Genomic DNA, 21,330 nt, shown 5'->3' with positions numbered 1-21,330 from the left:
CACTCTCAGGAGAAGCAGCCTACCGCACCTGCTGCAACGTGAGTCCCTCCTACAGGCAAACAGTCCTCCCAAAAATCCAGCAGCATGTTGTTTCCTTCACATGTTCCTCCTCCTCTTCTCTGACTAGAAGGAAAACCTGTGACTTTGTTTTGATTTTATTCTTAAATATGTTGTCACAACCTCTCTGATTGGTCCAGTTTTGGCCAGCAGCATGTCCATCTTCTGAGCCATCAGGGATTGGCTCTGTCAGACATGGTGGAAGCTTTCAGCAGCTTCCCACAGGAGGCATTTCTGTGGCCCCCATGCAACCAAAAACCAGGCCATGCAAAACCAATACAAGAGGTTAATACAAATTGCTGTTATTATATCAAAATCACACTGGAGATAAGATTGAATGTTGCATGACTATTTGCCTACCCACTGTATAAATAATCTCTGTCATCAAACACAAAGATCATGCAGAGTTACTGGATTAAAAAAAAACAATTTAATTAATGTATAATGAAACTAAGCAAAAAGCCAAGATTAGATTGTTAAAGCACTTGTTACAAATAAAAGCAGAGTGCCTCTCTTTAGAAATAAGATTTTACTACCTTTGGTAAATTATTGTAATTTTGCCTTCTATAACAAAATCACATAGAAAAGAATCAAACTTCTAGTGACCCATACTTTGGTGATGATGGGGCAGTTGTAAAAACTAAGACACAGAGTAGAATTATTAGATGTGTCAAAAGATTTTTCTCTTGAGGAATCTGATTAATCAAGCTGTTGTAGAAATGCTTATACGGGTAACTATAAAAGTAGAACTTAAATTTTATTTTTGTTGCTGCTGTAATTACAATCAGAGACTGCTTGACCATGAAACGGTAAGCACAAAAATAAACAACCACCTCAGCACCTCCTTCCTTTTAATGTAGTTTTCTACATTGTCATGTATAATACATTTCCCTATGAGCTGATATTTTTCTCTGAGATAACTATCTTGTGAAAAAACCTGTTTTACAGACTTATTAAGTATATGCAAAAAAAGCATATAACCTGATATTTTAAAATATCAAGTTTAAGACTTATTTTCCTTTAACTCACTGATTTTGCATTCTGAGAAACTATACTGGCCAACAGACCTCTGTGGTGTCATGAGTCTGCTATAGTGTTTTTGCTTCTCTTTTTCATCTCTTCTCCTAATGTGATCATCATAGACTTTTCCTTTTGCTGGTCTTACACAAGGAATTTGTGATTTGTTTTATTTTATCATTTTTTATCATCTCCCAGTTGTGGCTAAAATATCTTCCACTGAATATACTAGTAAAGGTCAGGATGCACTGTTGATTTGCATGCTTACATCATAACCTATGTGGTATAATTGCCAATCCTACAGTCTTAGTAAGCTTTTTCTCAGCTACACAGAGGTATGCAGGATGCCATAGAGCATTTCTTTCTCCACTATTCTGGTTCCCCCCTTCTTTCTTCTTTCTAGCACAGTTACAATTATAACACATATCAACAGTTTATTTACAACATATGTTTTGTAAGTAAAGTTTTTGATTGCAATTGCAAGCCTTCTATCTTATTGCAATGTCTTCCTTTCATGGTGGCAAAGCTTCTTGCTGTCGCTGAGCTATGATTTGTGCAGATTTTGTGGGTTTGTGTGATTTTTTTCTTCTAGAGCAGTAACAAATGCTAAAGCATCCATGACCTTTGTATGAATACTCTTCACACAACACCAGTTTGATTTAAGTGCATGTCATAAGATGCAATTAATTGCTTGTGCTCTCTTGGCTGGCTACTTTGAAACCCATTTTACCTGGACTTCTTGTAAGTGCTTTTTTTGCATCCAGTCCTTATCCAAGTAAATTTGTCAGCAATACTGCAAATACTTTTGTTACTATATTTGAATTTGCAACAGTTTTCCATACTATAAAATGGAATTATTCCATTTCTAGGAAAAAATCTTCCTTTTCCTATCTTAGAGGGGTGAGATATTTATTTCCCCTTATCATTGCTGGCACGTTCTCTTTAGGAGAAGATGTAAGCTTTGGGAGGATTATGGTATCTGCTTATAGAAGAAGGTCACTACAAAGGAAGAACCTGCAATGACATGAAGAGCTGAAAGCAGAAGACAGTTACAGTAGGATGTGTAGAGCTAGGAAAGGCCAAAAATATTAAGTGGAGGACAACAAAAGGGATCAAAATGGCAGCAACAGTAAGAACCAGAAAAAATATGAAGCATATTTTCCCCCTTTCTTCTTTCTATTTCTGCTACAAAAATGAAGAAAAAAAGGAAAATAAACCTCACAAAGAAATCCACAAAAAATTAAAAAAACACAGATGTGGGACAGTGAGTGACAGAACAATGATGCAAGTTAGATATTATTTTTAATAAACACTTAGGCAAAGTAGAACTACTTTTATAGGTAACACTTAAAAGCACTGACTTCACAGTAAGGCTAGAAACAATGGTTACTGCCTTGTGAGCCAGGACATTTGGTTTCAAGCTCCTATCTCACATTAGAAGGGGATTTGAAATGCAATCTGTACTTCCAGAGTTTAGTACTGTGGGCTGCTGGAATTGAAATCAGATAGATAGAACTCCTATCTCGCTGCTGTCCGCTATGCATCTCCATGCACATGTACCATTTCATGATGGAGGGGTGGGGCTGCTGTTAAGTGCTGCAAAGCCACGTGTATGAGTATACCCAGGAGACTGGCAACTGTCAGGCTCTACAGGATTCACACGCCTATTGGGACTGACTGCACTGCTAAGCACCATTTAATTGCATGGAAGCATTAGGTAGCTACACAGTAATAGCAAACCTGAGGAAGGTTTGGGCAGGGTGAGGGTGAGCAGCTCAGATCTGCATCCTAAAGGAAGTGGTAAGATCTGTGTCTAGTTCAAGTTTTAGCAATATTTGAAAATGTTACACAATTGTTTCTATTGGTCTAACTTTTCTAGGTGCTGGTAGGCTCAGTGTTTGTTAATTTGTTTCTAGTAAGTTGGAAATACTGAGGAGGGAACTGTTTTTAGTGAGCGTGGTGGAGAGCTTCAACAGATGGGGCTAAGGGAGACCTGTGTTTGTATGTCTTATAGAGCAAAACACAACCAAGTACAGGTCAGTGACACTGTTGTGTGATTTATAACTCAGGGTTTTGTCCATAGCAGGAATGTAACTATGTTGTAACTTAGAAGGGAAAAAAAAAATCTGGTTTTATTTAAAAGTTTTTCACTTTTCTTAGTTATTTTAAAATTGTTCAGCTGTGATGAGCAAAGGAAGGATCTATTTGTCTATTACAAATAGATCTATTACATAAATCTAAAATATGTTGAATACATATGCTAAACATTTTTCTCTTCAAACTGGCCTCCTACAGAAGCACCACAGCTGGGCAGATCAATCCCAGCTCTGTCAATAGGAATATTACCATTGCTTCAATGGGAACAAGGCCAAGCTCATAAATCCAGGGTGAAGACATTTCTGTCTCTTCCCTCTGTTCTTGGTAATGTTTTTGTTCTTCTCCCTCTGTCATGCTTAGTCATCATCAGCAGGTAGGTTGTGCAATATCTATTCAGGGACAAGTATACTGAAAACAGCGCCATAGGTCAAGGTTATAGCTTTGCTCCAAAAGGAAAAATACTGCCCTAAAAGAACATTCTCAATGAGAAGGCTGTTCTGAACTTACAACTGTGTCCATGTTGCATTTGAATGTCAGGACAACACCAAAGTTCAATAATATGTTGCAACTCTGATTCACATTCATTCATGCAGGAAGAGGTCTTTTTTATTTTACAGAAAAGGATGTATTGGGGATTCTCTTCTCATAAGGATCTGGTGTCTGTAGCTGCTAGCCTGTTTCAGCCTCAGTGCCTGAAATCCATACTTCAGGTCTGTAATGATTAGGAAGACTTCTTTTTTAGAGATGTTGGATTTTCCAGCTACCTTTAAGAATTTTTTTCTGCACTGTGATGATATTGTAATATAAATATTCATAAAGGAACTTCGAGCATGAAGAGAACACTAACCAAACAGTAATTTGCCATTGTTGCCACTAGAGGATGTACGTTAAAAAAGAGTGAAACTGTATACTAGTAGTGCTCCTCCCAAAGTCTATTCCTTTCAAAGTATACATACATAGTATGACAGAGAACTATCCATGTAATTTAAACTTAAAAATTTAATTCTAGTGGGTTTGTGAGTCTACTGGAGAAATGAAAGGAAGTTCAAACTCTGTAAACAAATACAGAAAAAGAAGAATGAAGAAGTACTAGTTGCTTGGTGTTTTTTTTTTTTTTTTTATTTTTGCCCTATGGATATTCTTACATCTGAAGGATAGTTATATCAGTATAGTTTTGTAAGTGCAATTTGATAAATTTAGTTTCATATTTTCCAACATCTTGATTTTATAAATTAGACACAAACCTTTCTCTGAGAACACCATTCACTAAGGTCTGTACTATATAGGGCTGGTTGAAGTTCCTTGGGATTATTACATGCAATTAAGCATCGATACTGTGGTTGCAGAATATCAGACATATATTGGAAAACCCCTGAAGGACCAGTTGATTGTATTAATATTCACATTAAATACTATAAGCAGTTTTATAACTTTTCCAAGCTCACAAACACCTACATTATTCCAAAACAAATATTAGATAGTATTTTCTATTTATTTTTAAACATTCTAGAAAGGAAATAGAAGTAGTTTCCAAAGTCATGAGACCACTTGGATTTTTGCATCTGTCTGCCTGGTAGAGCTTGAAAACTTGGAAAGACCCAAAGTGAGTTCTGTGTTATGATTCGGTACAATTTGTTTTCCTCCACTGGGGAAAGTCTTTGGGATTTTATTGGCACCAACTAGTTCCATGAACCTGACAGGGTGGCAGCCTTTCTCCCTGAAAAACACATAATTTGTGTTCTGAATTTCAGAAGTTTTACATTGCACTTGGAATGAACCCAAAGATATCTTAGATATTAAGTAGCCATATTCCCTGGATTCATTTTGCATTTAATGTAGCCCAAAGCAGGGCCTTAGAATGAATTTTGCAGCAACTACACCCTAGCCTCATAAGGTCTGGAACATGTCCCACATGACCTTTCCACTTGGCCTAACATCATGGAGGGCATCAACCTAAGTAGACAAAAGCACTTGAGGGTGTGACAACAGTGTTGTTACCAGAGGGTATCAGATGGGCAAGGAATCCAGCAGTGAAGAGCAGGCACTAAAGACAAAAGACATCTGTGTCTTTTAAGGAAGGAAAGAACTAGAGACCAGATTGGAGAAGACATTAGTTAAAGACATTTGAAGACCAAGAAACTGGATGGGCAGGAGCCAAGAGTGACTTTGAGAAGCAACAGTGAGAAAGAAAAGCAGCGGTATCAAGACTTCCTGAGACTCGGATGAGAAACTTGAAGGAACAACTGGAACTGACTATCTGGGAAGGTACAAATAAACAAGAGGCAGAACTGGGACTTTTGGATTAAGCATTGGGTCATACAGCCAGACTAATCTGTGCTTTTCCCAGGGGTAGAGGAGGGTTTTGCGCTAACCTTGCACTTGCCTGATCTTAGTTCAGCCCCTGGAACAAATCACAGATACTGATCAAATGCCTGCAGGCTCAGGGGGAATAGCAGCACATGCCTATTTTATCTCAAAAACAGCTTGGTATCTACACCAGCCAGGAGCTCTCTGGTTGCTAGAGGAACCTGTGGAGGCCAGACAAGCAGTCAGGGTAACACACACAAACAAATTCCAGAACATTAACTAAACTTGAAACCAAGTGAGCATGACTTGGCTCATGAACTGAAGGACAGCATCACCCCACTGCCTGACTTCACAGAAAGCCAGGTCTGAGGATAAGGCTGTTCTCCTGAGAAACTCTGAAGAATTTAACTTCAAGAATCATTAACAAAAAGATCCTAATTACTTTTAAATCCTGAGAGAGACTGTAAAATGACAAATCCACTCTAACGTTTTGGAGTATAACACAGATGCTGTCGATTGGCCTGTCTCATAATGTTGGCATGGGACATACTTCTCTGCCACTTCGGATGCAAGATATTGCAAGTTACAGTTTGTGGAAGGGAAATGCAATAGTGCCCCTTGTGTCCATTCTTAATTGGCAGCTTCATTTAAAAGGGACCTCTCCCCTTTAGGGTAATTAGTTCCTGGAATAATTGCAAAACCAGTATAAACCAGGAAAGTGCACATGCTAGAGCCACACAAGTGCAGAAATATGTGTATATAGGTGGTAAATCTGTTCTGGATTCCTGCTGCTGACATTCTATAGATATCTTAGAAAGTATAAACTCTGCCCATATAATCTAAGATTAAATAACAGAAAGCAGTAGAAATGAACATGAATGTTGTGCTTTTTGCATCAATTATTGATTGATGCTTCAGAAAGTTCCTTTGAGTTAAATTACCATTTTGACAATACAGCAATCAGGTAAGACACCCTTCTTGACCTCCATGCAGCAGCTCCAGAGGGGAAAAAACCTAGAAACCCCATTCTCCCTCAAAACACACAGCCAAGGATTAAATATCTCCAGTACGACAGTGAGTAGCATTTACAGTCTGAGGCTGGGACAAACTGTTTTTGAACCAAAACTTCAAAATAAGCTGTCATTAATTAGTAATCTCTAAAGAATGGCCTCTATCCTTGGTGCCTCTCAGTATTTCCTCATTTTACCAGGTAGCAGCAAGAACATTTCAGATTGCATCAGCTTTGAAAGAGATTCTTCTTTAGCTAACCAGGATGACACTCTATGTGGCCACTAGGACTTTGTCTAGTGACTTCTTGCTAAGAAAGATCAGCAACCCTATAAGACTTAAATGCTACATGAAAGATTAAGGCCAGGGAGGTCTGTGGCAGGATGAAGAATGATTCTTAAACATTAAGTTCTTCCTCCCTTCTTTGTTCTATGCCTTTCAGCCGTTATAAATTAACATTGACTCTCCTTAGTAGAGAGGGTCTCTTCTTAACTCTCATCATAATTTATACTTGGCTACTCCTGGATTTAAGAAGAAAGAATGACAAAACAAATAAGCAACAGCAAAAGATCATTTTGGAAGGAAAGAGGAAGTCTAACAGGCACTATAATGAAGAGTGTGATTTATCGGAACGCGCCATTTCCACATGATGGATGTGACAGCACTTATCCCACAGATACCCAATCAAGCTTCTTCAATTGTCAGCTCATGTTTAGTTGCCTCCTCAATGTTTTTAAGTTGACGAAGCAGCCACTCTCTTTCTTTCTTTCTCTGTTAACAGAAGAAAAAATATTATTTAATCAACCTAATCTATTCAGATACCACCTGCTTTCTGTATTTCAGATACCATCTACACAAAGGACTTATGACCCAACTCAGTTTTGGGTGGAGTTTTCCATTTGTTTTAAGCAAAGAAGCTTTTACTCTCAAAGCTGGCAAGTTTTCTTGTTTTCAACACACTCAGGAACAATATGGTACAGAGAAAAAAACAAAGCAGAGCAGAATTTGATGGCTTCACACTGACATGACAACCTTCAGAGTCTAACTCTGCTGCCTTCCTGTCCTTTCTATGGGCTTTCCACAGGCCCTCAGAAAATTACTAAAGTTTCAGAAAATGGAGTTCTTGTGGTCCACACACAACCAACACTTGCAGAGCATCTATTAACTTAAGCTTTCCCCAGAAAACCCTACATTAGTCAAAAGGACTGCTCACAAGATCCCATTTGCAATGACTGTAATTCTTTATATAAAGCACTACAGTTTGGATTTAACAGAAAAAGTTATTGTTCCTCAAATTTGGTCTGACTTGCTAACATTAAGAAACTTTAGAATTTCAGTTACTGATTTCTTCCTATTCTTAAGTATCTTCTAAATAAAGATATATTAAAAAATACACTTTCCACTTGGGTACACAATGAATCATACCAGCTCACAAGCTGAAGCAAATGCTAGTTTAGAAGTTTGCATGGCATCTTGTCTATGATAGGAATGGTATCACAGTGTTTACCAGGCTATGATGCAAATCATAAAGAGATGTCCTCACTGCTAAAGTTATGGACATGTTCCATTAGTAAACTATACCCACTTTACTAGGAATATCTGTATATATTCTGTGTTATTAGAAGTTTGTGTAACTTAGCTGTTGAATAACTAAATGAAAGCCTTTACCTGAAGAGTTTTATCAGTTTTCTTCTTTCTGCATTTTGTTACCAGAGGATCTTTTATCCCTGGTATTCCAGAAACAAGCCATGAGGGTCCACTCTTAGGAGTTACTGCAGCATCCACAAATGCTCTGGTGGTAGCATGACTTTCTGTGTTTGGGACAATCTTGTGAGCTGGCTCTTGATTTGATTCATCAGAGGCCAACACAGTGGAAAGCCTCCTTCTAGAAAATACAAGCTGAGAGCTTTGGCTTTTCTCTTTATTTTGTTCTTGCAAATCAAATGCTGTTGAAAGTTTTTTTGGGGACATAGGAGGAACGTGTGCATCAACACACACTAATGATACTTGAGATAATGATCTAATTAGATTTGATTGTGGCATTGGAGAGCCATAAATTCTCTTTGCAGCATCTTGGTCCTTGATTGACTGATTTGTCAGATCTGTAACAGATGGAGTTGTTCTTGAAAGCATTGAGTCCACCGGGGTGCTGTGTTTCACCATTCTCCTTTTAAGAGATCTTTTAACATTCAGAAGAAAGTCATCTTCCTCTGACATCTTGAAGTTAGGTTTATTGCCTTAAGAAAATAAGAAGATTGTGTCATTGTTCACACTGTAAAAGATGCAATACGAGCTGCTTTTTAGCCGCAAGCTGTTCAATCAAATCCTAAGTGTTCCTATTTTCATATCTATATTCTGTCTTTACATGGAATTTATCCTATATATAGATCAATTTTCAAGCAATTAAAAGAGCCATGTTGAAAACAGAACATGAGAACACAGCTGGTCACACATCCAACACTTACTCCTCTCTCAGCCTTTGGCATGAGGAACTCCAAGTATGCTAGAATTTTTAAAGATTTTTCATTAACTGCAACATCATTAAGATACTGTTTCCTCTTTCCAAATATATAAATAATATATTTTTGGTGTTTCAGCTGCTAACACTGTATGCTCTGTAGCTGAAAAGCATTTGATGGCAGAGGGACTACTGTTGTGCAGCAAGAAATCAAGTGCTCTAAAGAGATGGGCCGAGAATTTCTGGATTCACCAGTGATCTCTTAATCAAATTGCCACTCCCTTAATTCCTTGAAAGGGGGCTCACAAACCTCTTAACTCCCTTCTGTTTACTTGACATTTGTCTTACTTCAGCTGACCCTAAATTTTGATTCTAAAAAAATATATGTTCTGTGCAAGCCTATTTTCAACTGAATTTAAAATGGCAAGCTTGCTTATTCTAGTAGCATTATTCCTATCCATTTGCAAACCCCCAATAAAAATAAACTTTTTCTTTTAACTGGGGGTTTGCAAATGGGTAGGAATAATACTACTAACAAAAGCAAGGACACATTTTGTGTCCTTTTCCATGGAATCCCACAGTGCTGCAAGTGCTGTCTGTAGCTGCATCATCTTTTAGAAAAGGCCACCTTCCATGGCCTTTTCTGCAAAACTCTTAAAAAACAACTTTCCCCTTCTCTAAAAAGCCTTTTCTTTCTGTTTTTTTGCTACTTTTTTGGCAGAAAAGCCCAAGATAAAGATATCTGATTTGAGATATATTTAAGATAAATATCTAAATTAGGTGAGCAGTTAAGTACTCCTAGTAATTGTTGAACTCGTTGCTTTCATGAGGTTGTTCAGCTATTTCATGCAGGTCGATTGGCCCATATTCTAAGCTGTATATAGACTGTGGTCTTGGAGCAGCAAAACAGGACTACCATGAAGCAGGGCACAAGAAGACAGGGAAATATATTTGCTGAAGTAAAAGGCATTAGTTCTCTCATTCCTTGTTTCCATCTGTGTAGTGTCTAAGTTTTCTAGTAGAGTTTCACATCCACTTTGTGTTTCTAAACACAGATGCAGCAAGAGATAGAGCACTGACTCTTCAATACAGCAGAAGTCAAGTGTTTTATGGGGTTTTTTTCCCCCCTTACAAAGAGGGAGATGTATTCCATTATAATTTTTATTTGGATACCCATTTCTTCTCTCACTTCTTTAGCAGTGCTAGCTTGTGTGACACATAGGCAGCAGTCTACAGACTGCTTCATTTCCTGTTTAGTTAGATTGACTTCCTTTAGTCTTTATCATAGAAGCTTGCATGATTAAGCTTAGGAAGGGAATAAGGAGGACTTTACAGCTACCACTCCTCTCTCAAACTTATCCTCAGCTATATATTTTAACACTTTCCCCTACAGCATTATGTGGTCAATTATAAACTATTTCTTTCTTAAATTAATTTATAACAATTTTTTCCTACCAAAGCTTTTGTGGAAAACAACAGTGATTTTTTTAATTTCACATTTCTCTATGTTTTAGAAAGATAAATATGTATAAGCAACAGGTTTTTCTGCTCTAACACCACTATAAATAAAGGGGAGAAGCCTAGAAATAACAGAGAAATTTAATATAATATATAGAAATATATTTGAGAGTATCAGAGTGTATCACAGAGAATTCATTTTGCAGGAAATTTGACAAAATATAGCAGGTTTAACAGACCTACCAAGTTCTGAGGTCTTCCTTCCTTCCTTTGTTTTAGCTTCAGCTGCTGCTTCCCTTCTTATAAACCTGTCCACCCTGGCCATCCTTTGGTATAGATACTCCCTAATTAACACATTTAGCATTTTTTTTTGAGTATTGACATTGCTTCTAAATGAATAAATACCCAATAGAAATCTGGGATTAATTAATCACAGGAAAATGGGATAGCCAACTTATTTATATGCTATATTTATTACTATTTAATCTCTGCTGTATGCTGCCTATTTCAATCACAAAAATACTCTAGTGGTTAATTGGCTTCACATGGCTATTTAAGGCACATTGAGGATCTGCTGCAAGATTGATGTATGTTGATGGAGTATATTGCCATCCTGATTTTTTTTCTCTCTGCTTTTCTTGTTCAAAAAATAAATGGGAAATTAATGTTAAATCTGCCATGAAAAAGCTCTTCTTTTAGGAAAATAGGAAGTGTGAATCAAGTGAAAAGCTGTAAATTTCAATGTGAATGTTGTGTTTGCAGCTAACAGCTAATGACAGCATTTTATATTGAAGCATATGTTTTCAAAGTATCAGCTCTTAGATTAGAATTCCATTGGTTTGAAATGGTATGGTTTAGGTGGAGGACTGTAATTTTTATCAGCTGAAAAGCAGCTGGACTACACTAGTCCTGAATTGCAAGTCAGGTATTTTGTAGCTAACAGTAAACAGCTGTTATCACAATGATGTAGAGCAAGAACAGGTGTGAGGGAGCATGTGCACAAATAGTGGGGTAGCCCCTTTTGACAAAGTATGACCTGTGGACTTTTAAGCTGATGAGACAGACCTAATTTCATGGCTTCATGTGCATGACCTGGGGTTGTGGAATGCATCTAGCGCAGACAGAGGGGCAAAAGCACTGATCTCGCAGGAATTTGAACTTTTGGTTCCAGGGAGTCTACCTAATCATAAACCACTCTTTCACCACATTAATAGTTTTACTATGAATAGAGAATTGGAGCTACCAGTTCTACATTTAGAAGTAACAATCTGTCAGTATATGGATAAAATAACTAGGCTTAAGTTATGTGTCCCTAAGGAGCTGAAAGAGAGCTTGAGAAATGGAGGCACATTACAATCACATGGATTGCTTGAGTAAGCATCTTGGAAATAAACAGTCTGTCCAGGATAAGCTATTTATTTCCTAAACTCCCAGAGGAAGTTCCTACAGTAATATTTTGAGAATTAAACAAAAACTATTTTGAGATACTTGCGGCTGGAAAAGAAAAAGTTTCAGCCCTTTATAAACACAGACCAATCTTTACCTAATTTTGAATATTTGTAGTTAGTTTTCATACCATGTGGCTTTGTGAACAAACCCACCAGGTCAGCCATTCTGTGCCTTGCAGGCCCAGCAAGCCAGTTTCTTATACAGTACAGAGCACAGTGATGTCTTGACATGGTCTCACAATGTTTGTGCTGTCCTGCTGTACTGTGGCACATAATATCACCTCTCCCAGCAGGGCAATGATGCAAACAACACTGAGCAGCATGAACCTGCATGAGAAGCTTTTTGGAGTACTGAGAATGACATAATTTCACTGGACCCCTTCAAAACCTCACGGCCTTGCCTCCCAGCTGGTGTTTGGCACTCCTTGCTGTGCTTGTCCTCACAATTTGTCCCCTTTTCCATGGAATCTCACAGTGCTGCAAGTGCTGTCTGTAGCTGCATCATCTTTATGTCTACCTTCCATGGCCTTTTCTGCAAAACTCTTAAAAAACAACTTTCCCCTTTTCTTAAAAAGCGTTTTTTTTTACTCTTTTATCTAGAACCTTACTAAATATTCTCAAGAGACAAAGTAAGAGGTTTGTAAATTGTTCTTGCTGCTAATAATGGTTTATCTTATGTCCCACAAATCCATCTCTTTATCAAGTGGTGGCAGGATGTTACAGAGAATAGGAAAGACATAACTGTAAGAGATAAGACAGAAAAGAGTCCAATATTAATTTAAGAATCAGAGCTCAGTAGAACGTCTGCAGTGATGATAATACCCTGGTCTCAGTTTATCTGTAGCCATGTTCTATATCTGAACACAAACACCCAAACTGTGACTTGAGTGACACCTTGAAAGCTTCTTGCATCTTTCAAAGAATGATACATATGGTGTCCTGCACTCAGACCTATTCATTATGAATAATTCCTTCACTAAATTTACATTCCTTGGAATGATTATATTTATCTTCAGCATTGTCTACTTGGTATTTTGAACAATAACTTCAAAGGTTTGTATGCAGCCTTTTGGCCTATATTTACACACAACTCCTCTCATTTGTTGCATAGTGCAAGATGGCACTCAATTCTAGCAATATTATTATATATTTTCATATATATTATATCAAACTCCCACTGCTTTAGGTTTATATCTTTAAAGATTCTTTTGTTGATGTCATTTTAGGAGATAATTTAATCTTTCTAAATTTATTCCAAAAATGCAAAACTTACTTAGGTTACTGCATTCTCTTAAATTAAACATGAATTCTTAAATTTTTCACTTCCAAAACCAACAAAAGTGAGAATATAATAAAAGCACAGTGTTTTGTTCAAATTTCAGCCCTTTCATTCCAGTTCACATACACAAATTCACTTCAAAGACGTGGAATTTTGGGAGGCTTCATCTGGAAAAGGGAAACACTGGAATTATTTTTCAGTTTACCAAGGAATAATTTACACAGAGGGACAAAAATGGACACCTTTCTCCCTTTGTCTTCTGGTCTGAGAGACTGCAATTCCTCAATTGCTGCTCTTTTAATTTCTTTATTTTCTAGTCTGATGATGTTGCCAAACATTTCTCCTGAAGAGAACTTGTATTCTGAACCAATCTTTAGCTCATATACTTTCCTAATATATTTTCTTGAATTGGATGTGCAATTCTAGTTTGTAAAGTCACAAATCTTGCATAAGTCTCCAAGCTAGGTGCTCTCCAAGGGCTAGGTGCAGTCTTTACTGGGCAGAACATTAGGAGGCCCTCTCCCAGCTCTTGCAACTACTCTGATGTTTTTAGGCATTTAGGGTGATTCCAAGTACCTAATAAGGAATAGGAGCTGGTAAATAGAACTCAGGATTCTACTCTGTCTGATGACCTGTTGTGGAATGACCCTGAAAGCTTATAAGGAAGAAGGAAGAGCCAGAGGAAGCATGGAAATGGAGGTGAGGAACAAAAGGAGAGTGAAAAGAATAAATTAAGAGAGGGACACAAATGTGAAAATGTTTTCCTAAATTTAGACTCACCTAGAAGGAATAAATTAGAAGAAAGAGAAAAGGAGTGCACAAAACAAAACAAAAAAAAAAAAAAAAAAGAAAATGAAATTGTTTCCTAAGTGATTTAGAAGACTTGGGCCCAAATTACAAGCTGTTCATGAATGAAAGTCCATAAAAATACAAATCTGATTCATATTCACATAACCTATTCTTCCTGTGTTTGAGTTTTGTATATAAGCAAGTCAATCAGCAGTGGTCTAAGAGCTGCTGATCAGACTTAGTGAAAATGGGAATGAAGCATGTTATTTCTTGATGTGAAGTCTAAAATGAGCAGGGAGCCTCCTAATGAACTAACGTCTGCAGAATAGTGCCTCCTTTGGGACTGGAAAGCATTATGGCACAGCAGGCAAATGGAGAAGTAATTCTGTTCCAGTAATCTCCTTGGGCAGCCACAGATGTGGAAATTGGAACACTGCAACACATTCTGTGGACTTAATGTCTTCAGGTGTATAAAGCTGCACAGAGGGAGCCGGTGGAGCTTTACGAATTTGACAAAAACACCTCAGTGCTATTTCAACTTATTTCAGTAGGACTTACATGTCTGGACACCACTGAGAATCCTGAGTTTTGTGAAAGGGTAAATAGAGGGGACAGGGATTTTATATGTGTGTTTGGAAGACACTTTAGAGTAGAATAGAAAATAGCAAATTAGAATAGAAAGGAATAGAATATTTCAGTTGGAAGGGATCTTTAATGTTCATCCAGTCCAACTACCTGACACTTTAGACTGACTGAAGATAAAGGATGTAATTAAGGGTGAATGACTCTGACCCTTAAACACTGACAGGCAAAGAGAATCAACCACCTCTCCAGGAAGCCTTTTCCAGTGTGTTACCACCCTGTTGGTAAATAAACATTTCCTAATGTCCAGTCTAAACCTCCCCAAGGAACATGGCTTTGAGCCAGTCCCCCACGCCCTGGCACTGAGTACCTCCGTCTCCCCTTCCTCAGGAATCTGTCAGTAGTGTGATCACCCCTCAACCTCCTTCTCTCCAACCTAGACAAAAACAGTATCCTCAGCCTAGCATGTCTGCCAGCCCCTTCACCATCAAAACCTTTGCTGAAACCTTCAGAAACCAAGGACAATACGAATCCTTTGTAGTCTGTTAAACAAACTTGTCAGTGCCTGAAAAGCATTATGTACAATCTTGTTCTTCAGCAATTTTTAAATTTTTGCCTTTTGGAACACTTTCTTCACATATTATTTATGTTATGGTGGTAATGTGGAAGTGGTGCCTTTGCAAGTGTTGGAGGTTTCCATTTTTCAGTGTGGCAATGACTTTTTCCTTGCCAGAGGCAAGATTAATGTCCTTCTACAGTGTCCAGGAACAGACTTATGTACAGCATAATTTTCATTCAATTTGATCATAGGAGCACCTCTTAAGGAGCCTGAGAGGAAGGCTTTAGGGAATCCTGGATAAATGGGTGTAGTAATTTCATAGCCTTTCAGTAAAAAAATGGCTTTGAACTAGCAATACAGGGTCATGATGTGTGCTTCAGTTTATATATTTCTACAGTTTTGGTTATGACTGTTATGACTGGACCTGTCCAACTGGACAACAAATCCAATTTTATGCATTCAAAACTATTACCTTGAACTACTTACTGGGTTTCATGGCTGCTCAGGAAGTCAAACCCTTATTTAAATGTCTAAATTTTCTTCCATATGATTCATTTCAATAAGAGTTTAAGGAATAATGAGACTTGGCTCTTTGTCTCTGAAACAATTCCAATTAGTCTTAAAAGCTTTTAATATGGGTTTCAATAAAATTTTTTCACCAAGGTCCATGAGTTACAGGTAATTGGAAGTGGTATTCTAACAGCCAATTTTTTTTTTTTTTTCTGCTTTAATGTAATAGTAGGACTGAAAAAACAAGTTCCTTAAGGAACATACCTTTGCATCTCATAGAAAAGTTCAGTGCCACATCCTCCCTCTATTTAGACTAGCTTTGCCCTTGGAGTCCTTGGTGTCTAAGTGAAAGGCAGATTAGTTTGTACACATAAAAAGATGCTGCAATATTAAGATCAATTTTGAAAGCTAAAAGCATTAAAAATTGTTGTCGCTCTTCGTTAAACAAGGTTATAATACACAAGTAGCCAGTCTAAAACCATTGTGAGGGATGTCAAATGGAAAAAAATTAGCTTTATAATGTAGAAGTCTGGATCAATATTTAACTTCAAAAAATCTAATTATCTCTGTAGTAAGAAGTCAGGTATACTTTAATAGAAATAGAGATCATTGACCTTGATAAAATCAATGACTTTGTAATTGCGTCAATGATTCCTCTTCATTACACTCTTGTCTTACCAGAATGCCATTATGTGTTCTGTCTGCATGTTGTTTATTGACTAGTCACTGTCCTATACACTTTCTACGTGTTTCTACACCCCACAAGTCAATCTGAGTTAATATTCAACTGAGACCTTTCCTCAGTAACTTGCTGTGTCTTTTCTGATACAACTGCTCCTTTCTAATTATGTTGGCAGAGCTGCCGAGGAGCACATAACAGTATCACCAAAGTTCAATAAACATACAGAGTAACTATAGAGTTTGGGGGAAAACAATCTGTGCTGCTTTCGTGACCTTTGGCAATAGTATTAGTCCAGTTTGGCCAAACAAATGTCTAGCTTCAAATCTCTCAGCAACCAGAAAATGATGGATTTATTTTACTTTCTTACATCCAGTAATAAACTAAAAGTGCTGTGTTTGTGCAGTGCAGTTGCATGGCTAGACTGAGTATAGTCCTATGCAGGAAGTAAGGCCAGGCGAATATAAATGGCTCTGTCTTGCGGCATTAGAATTGTGCAGATGAATCCCCAGGTAGTCTAAGCTGGGGGAAAGCTAATTAATTAATCAGAGTCCCACTGACTTAGTGAAGCAGAGCACTTCTGATCGCACATCTGCTTTGTCTGTGATGGTGTAGTAATTTATATGTTACACTGTCTCTATGAAGGACATCATTGGCATCTTTAGAGTGTGCCTTGTAAATGGAAAGGTTCTTGATAATAATGACTACTTCATCACTACCTTCTTCCTTTCTAGCTCTTTATGGTCAATCTAATCGCAGTTGCCTGGTTATAAATACAGGAACAGTGTAAGCCTGGGAGACTCATATTAATGTAATATTAAAAATCAGTTTCTATTCTCTGTGCTTTGAGCCTGAAAACCTATGCAAACTACGGATGAAGTTGACAGCAGAAATAATCTGCACAAGAGTGGATATTAGGATCAGACCAGGATTCCTAAGCAGCCTGACTATACCTCAAGATCCCCACTCTAAATGCTCTCTTGACAGTTCAGAGGGTTTAATGAGAGGCAGAAATGTCACAGACAATCTCTAATACACGGCTCACTTCACAGCTATGACTCTTTTTTTTCATCACAATGGCCCAAACAAGAATATGGTCCATGATTTGATACCTATATAATTGTTTCCTTCCATTGAACATCATGTTCTGCCAGCAGAAATGTCATTAGGTGACCCACTGCTCTAGGGAATGGCTGCAAAACTGGAAGACTTTGACACAGATACAATGGCAATGCACCAAGGTACACAAGGGACAATGTACACAATGTTCTCATTTTCTATTCTCCCCTTCTACCTGTTTGAAATCGACAATATCCTCTTGTAATATTTTTGGACAAGAACCTCAGTTTCAGTCCTGGGTGGTTTATGCTATGGAAATGCTGTCTGGAATTCCTTATGTCCAAAACTGTTAGCAGAGGGGTAACAATCTAATACTGATCCTACCTCATTCTTTAAGCAAAACCAATTCTCATACTGTCTCTGAAGTGATTTGCCTGTGTAATGGGACATGGCAGAAAAAAGTCTCCAAGTAATGACCTGAGTCATTAATCCAGAACATATACTCTCTCGTTAACATATGTATCTGTGAGTGTACATATTTCATACACAGGTATAAATGGCTCTATGTGTATTCATGTACATAGAATTCCCTGAAACAACACTCAAAGGGTTACACATTTTAGTATTAAGAGAAAGCCTTAAAATACCAATATGGCAGAATAGGTACAATGAAAGGTGAAGGATAGATTTTCAATTTATTTATGTCCTTTTGACTTTATTAAGTCATTCTGATTTACACTTAGGGAGGTCTGGCATATTGTCTTTTAGAAGGGAAGGACAAGGCAAAAAATGGCTATATAAGGCCTTAAACACTTCTCACTAATGTAAGGGTAAATCAAGGACAGTTCCATCACACTCCCACACAGCACTGTAATTCTGTAGAACTCACACTATGCTCTCTAACCTGCAAGAAAAAAAGCTGGGGAGACTCTGTCTAGCATTTGGATTAAAACCCCTTTCATCTGAGCCCAGGCTGTTATACATCACAGGGGACACTACATTTCCAAGATATCTGTCATAGTTTGACAGGGAAATTAATTTTCTCAGGAAGTTGGGGTCAAACCAATCAGTGGTCAGGTTTGGCTATTGGCACTTGGAGTGACCACTGAAGGCTGGACACACCTCTGAGAACACAGGGCATTAAAAGCAGAGAACTCCCAGGGGAATTTTCTCTTTGGTTCCAGTCAGAGCGCATTGCAGACCTCCCATGCCCAGTCACAGGCTGGGTGAGGGAGGGAAAGCCATGCGGCCTGGGAGAGGTAGGCCAGGGTGTGAAGGGACTGGAACTGAGCCAGCTCCTGGATGGAAGGGTGGGGAAAATCTGAGATGTCTTTGTTCCCCCCCCCCCCCCCAGAGAGAGAGAGAGAGAGAGAGAGAGAGTGAAAGAGACGGAGAACTGTGCCGTCAGTACACCAGCAGAGGAGAAAAGAGAGGAGGGGAGAAGGTGCCCAGCCATGGGAGTTGGAGTTCTGGGCAGGGATTTCAGCCGTCTTGGGAGTCTGAGACTTTTAACCCCTTCTTGGACAATGAAAGCTCTGTGAAATATTACTCCTCATTTTTCTGAAAGAGAGATGGCCTGGGACATGAGATGTCAGAACAAGATGGGGAAAGAATCCTAGGAGGGAGGAAATGATGGAGTGGCTTTTGGCTGGACTTTTCTTGTATAACCATAGACTGAACCAATTTCTCCTGCAACAGAGACTGCATTTTTAGGGGGATGCAATAGTTGGAGCCAAGAGAGTGACCTGCTGCAGTGGTTAGGAGAGTATGGTGGTGCCCTCTGTCTTCAGGGAAAGGAAGATCTCTGTTCTTGAGACCCTCGGCCCCAGGGGAGGAGAAAATGGGGGTGTCTGTGGTCCCAAAATAAGAAACTGTTGTTCTTTGGTCCTTGGCAGAGCATCTTTAAAGGAGGAACCCTATGAGCAGTCTCGGTCTATGCAGAGTGGTGAGAGCACTGTAACATGGAGAGGAGGGTGTCACATTGGCAGATTTTCTCTGGGTGGTGCCATGTGTGACATGGAAACACAGGAGATTGCAATTGTGTTTCCTGGGGGGTCTATGTTACAAGAGAGACTTCTCTCTCCCTTGATGGACTGAGCATTGATTATTGGAAGGATGGTAACTTGATCAGGAACCCAGGGTTGTGTCTTACTGGGTTTTGGTGGAAATTAGGTGAGGGGAGGAGAAGTGTTTCGGAAGGTTTTCATCCTGAATCCTGTGTATTCCTTTTATTGTAGTTTTAGGGTAATAAAGTTTTTTTTCTCTGTTTTTAAGCTTGAGCCTGCTCTGCTCTGTTCCTGATTGCATCTCACAGCACTCATTTGGGGAAGGTGTATTTTCATGGGGACACTGGCCTTGCGCCAGGGTCAAACCATAACAGTATCTCAGGGCATATCTTCATGGACAGGAATGAGGCACCTGAGCACCTCTGCTTCTGCTCTGAGCTGGCCAGATGGGAGTCTGCTGTCATTTGGAAGTGCTACAATCAAATTGCTTTGAACCACCCAAATTTAGCAACTCTCTTGCAAGGCATATTACCTGATAAAACTGTATCAGTTTTAAAATCAATTTTAAGTCAACCTATGCGATTTTGCTCTCAGGTTGGCTCTGTATCTTGCATAACATAAAATGCCTACAAAATCTACACTTAGCCTAAATTAACCATTTCTGCCTTGTGAAAAAGGAGATATAAGCTTCCCCTCACTGTCTTCTGTTCTATGTGGCTGGTATTTTGCTGGTCATTGCATATTTATTTTCCTCTTCTTGCACAGTGAAGGGTACACTTGGCCCAAGCTGACTTACACTGTGGTCAGTGCAGAAAACCAATTGAAACTCAAAAGGAAGCTGAATTGTTCTCATGAGATTCTTTAGCTCAAAGCAATTCTGAAAGCAGAATTGCAGCATTTCTAAAGGTATGGTCATAGCCTGACTGAGAAGCTGTAGCTGCACCCTCTGAGAGGCAGCTTGGTATATAGTAATGAATGCAACATGATTTAAAAAGCAAACATAAAAAATCCCAACCAGCCTCCCCCCACAAAGCCAAACCAAAACCAAACCAACAATCTCATACAGCTATTTATTTGAGCAATTTTTTCCTTTATTTTTAATTTGATTCCAGAAATTATAATAGTGCAAACACTTAGTATAAAAGTTGCAATAAGAAATTTACATTCACATTTAACATTTCAGTCCATTCACTTTTTAACATAAAAATAGGACAAATATTCAATTGCTCTCCTCAATTTAACAATCCTGAAAAAGACTGGAAGATACTCTACAATAATATATTTACATAAAAATAGACCCGTATTATTAATGAAAATTTGTCTTTAGAAGTTACCCAGTGTTAAGTTATTGTATTGTAGTATTTATATACATATACATATATATATATAGTGTATAGCTATAAAGATAAAAAGATTATTTATAGGTTCAGTGGGCTATAGAAGTTGGAATAATGACATCTTGACTTACTTGTTCACTCCTTAAAATTAGGACTACCCATTTTACCTATGTAGATGTTTCTTTTGTGATACCATAGGTCTCCTCCTGGTCCTTTTGAAGTAACTGGTCACACCCCATCTGACATGGCAGAGGAATAGACACTAGAATAAGGTTTAATCTAAAAATTCAATAACTGTTGAAGTTAATATTTTCATTAATTTTACTGGGCTGTAAATGAGATGAAAAGTTCTACTGAAAACTTTTCTAACATGTCTACCTGATGCAAATAATGCTTTTTTCCACAAAGTCTAAGCAAATATTCAAGCTGGTCCAGAAGCAATGCTGAATTTGCTGCAAACATCTGCAGATTAAGTAGATTAAGATTCGTCTTGCACAGTCTTATTGAATGTTCCAATTCAACCAGCCTTATAATACTCCAAACCTGTATCTCTTCCCTCTAATATTTTAGTAAAGAATGGTAACCAGGCAGAGACAACATGACTTCTCTTGAAATGAGTTTGCATGTTCTTGTTAAACTACTAGGGAACATAAATTAGGCTTCACCACTCTTTCTTATCG

At 38.2% G+C, this 21,330-nt stretch overlaps 1 protein-coding gene across 1 annotated transcript; it reads right to left on the bottom strand.

The window, feature by feature from the left end:
• Nucleotides 1-7,170: 7,170 nt before the first annotated feature.
• Nucleotides 7,171-10,727, bottom strand: CCDC201 (coiled-coil domain containing 201). Its single transcript, XM_031503729.2, has 3 exons — nt 10,646-10,727; nt 8,155-8,723; nt 7,171-7,257 (listed from the first exon to the last, which is right to left on the bottom strand). The coding sequence occupies exons 1-3, from the start codon at nt 10,725-10,727 to the stop codon at nt 7,171-7,173; spliced, it is 738 nt and encodes a 245-aa protein (XP_031359589.2).
• Between the last annotated feature and the right edge of the window lie 10,603 nt (nt 10,728-21,330).

The sequence above is a fragment of the Lonchura striata genome, chromosome 1, assembly GCF_046129695.1.
Source record: "Lonchura striata isolate bLonStr1 chromosome 1, bLonStr1.mat, whole genome shotgun sequence".
In the NCBI taxonomy this organism is placed as follows: domain Eukaryota; kingdom Metazoa; phylum Chordata; class Aves; order Passeriformes; family Estrildidae; genus Lonchura; species Lonchura striata.
Note: the sequence above shows the minus strand (reverse complement) of the source record. Positions and strands in the feature narration are given on the sequence as shown.

Excerpts from the sequence above, each read along its gene's own strand:
- CCDC201 (XM_031503729.2), bottom strand. The coding sequence starts at position 10,727 with ATGGCCAGGGTGGACAGGTTTATAAGAAGGGAAGCAGCAGCTGAAGCT. Across the intron at positions 8,724-10,645 it reads AAGGAAGACCTCAGAACTTG|GCAATAAACCTAACTTCAAG; the intron begins GTAGGTCTGTTA and ends TATTTTCTTAAG. Across the intron at positions 7,258-8,154 it reads AAACTGATAAAACTCTTCAG|AGAAAGAAAGAAAGAGAGTG; the intron begins GTAAAGGCTTTC and ends TTCTGTTAACAG.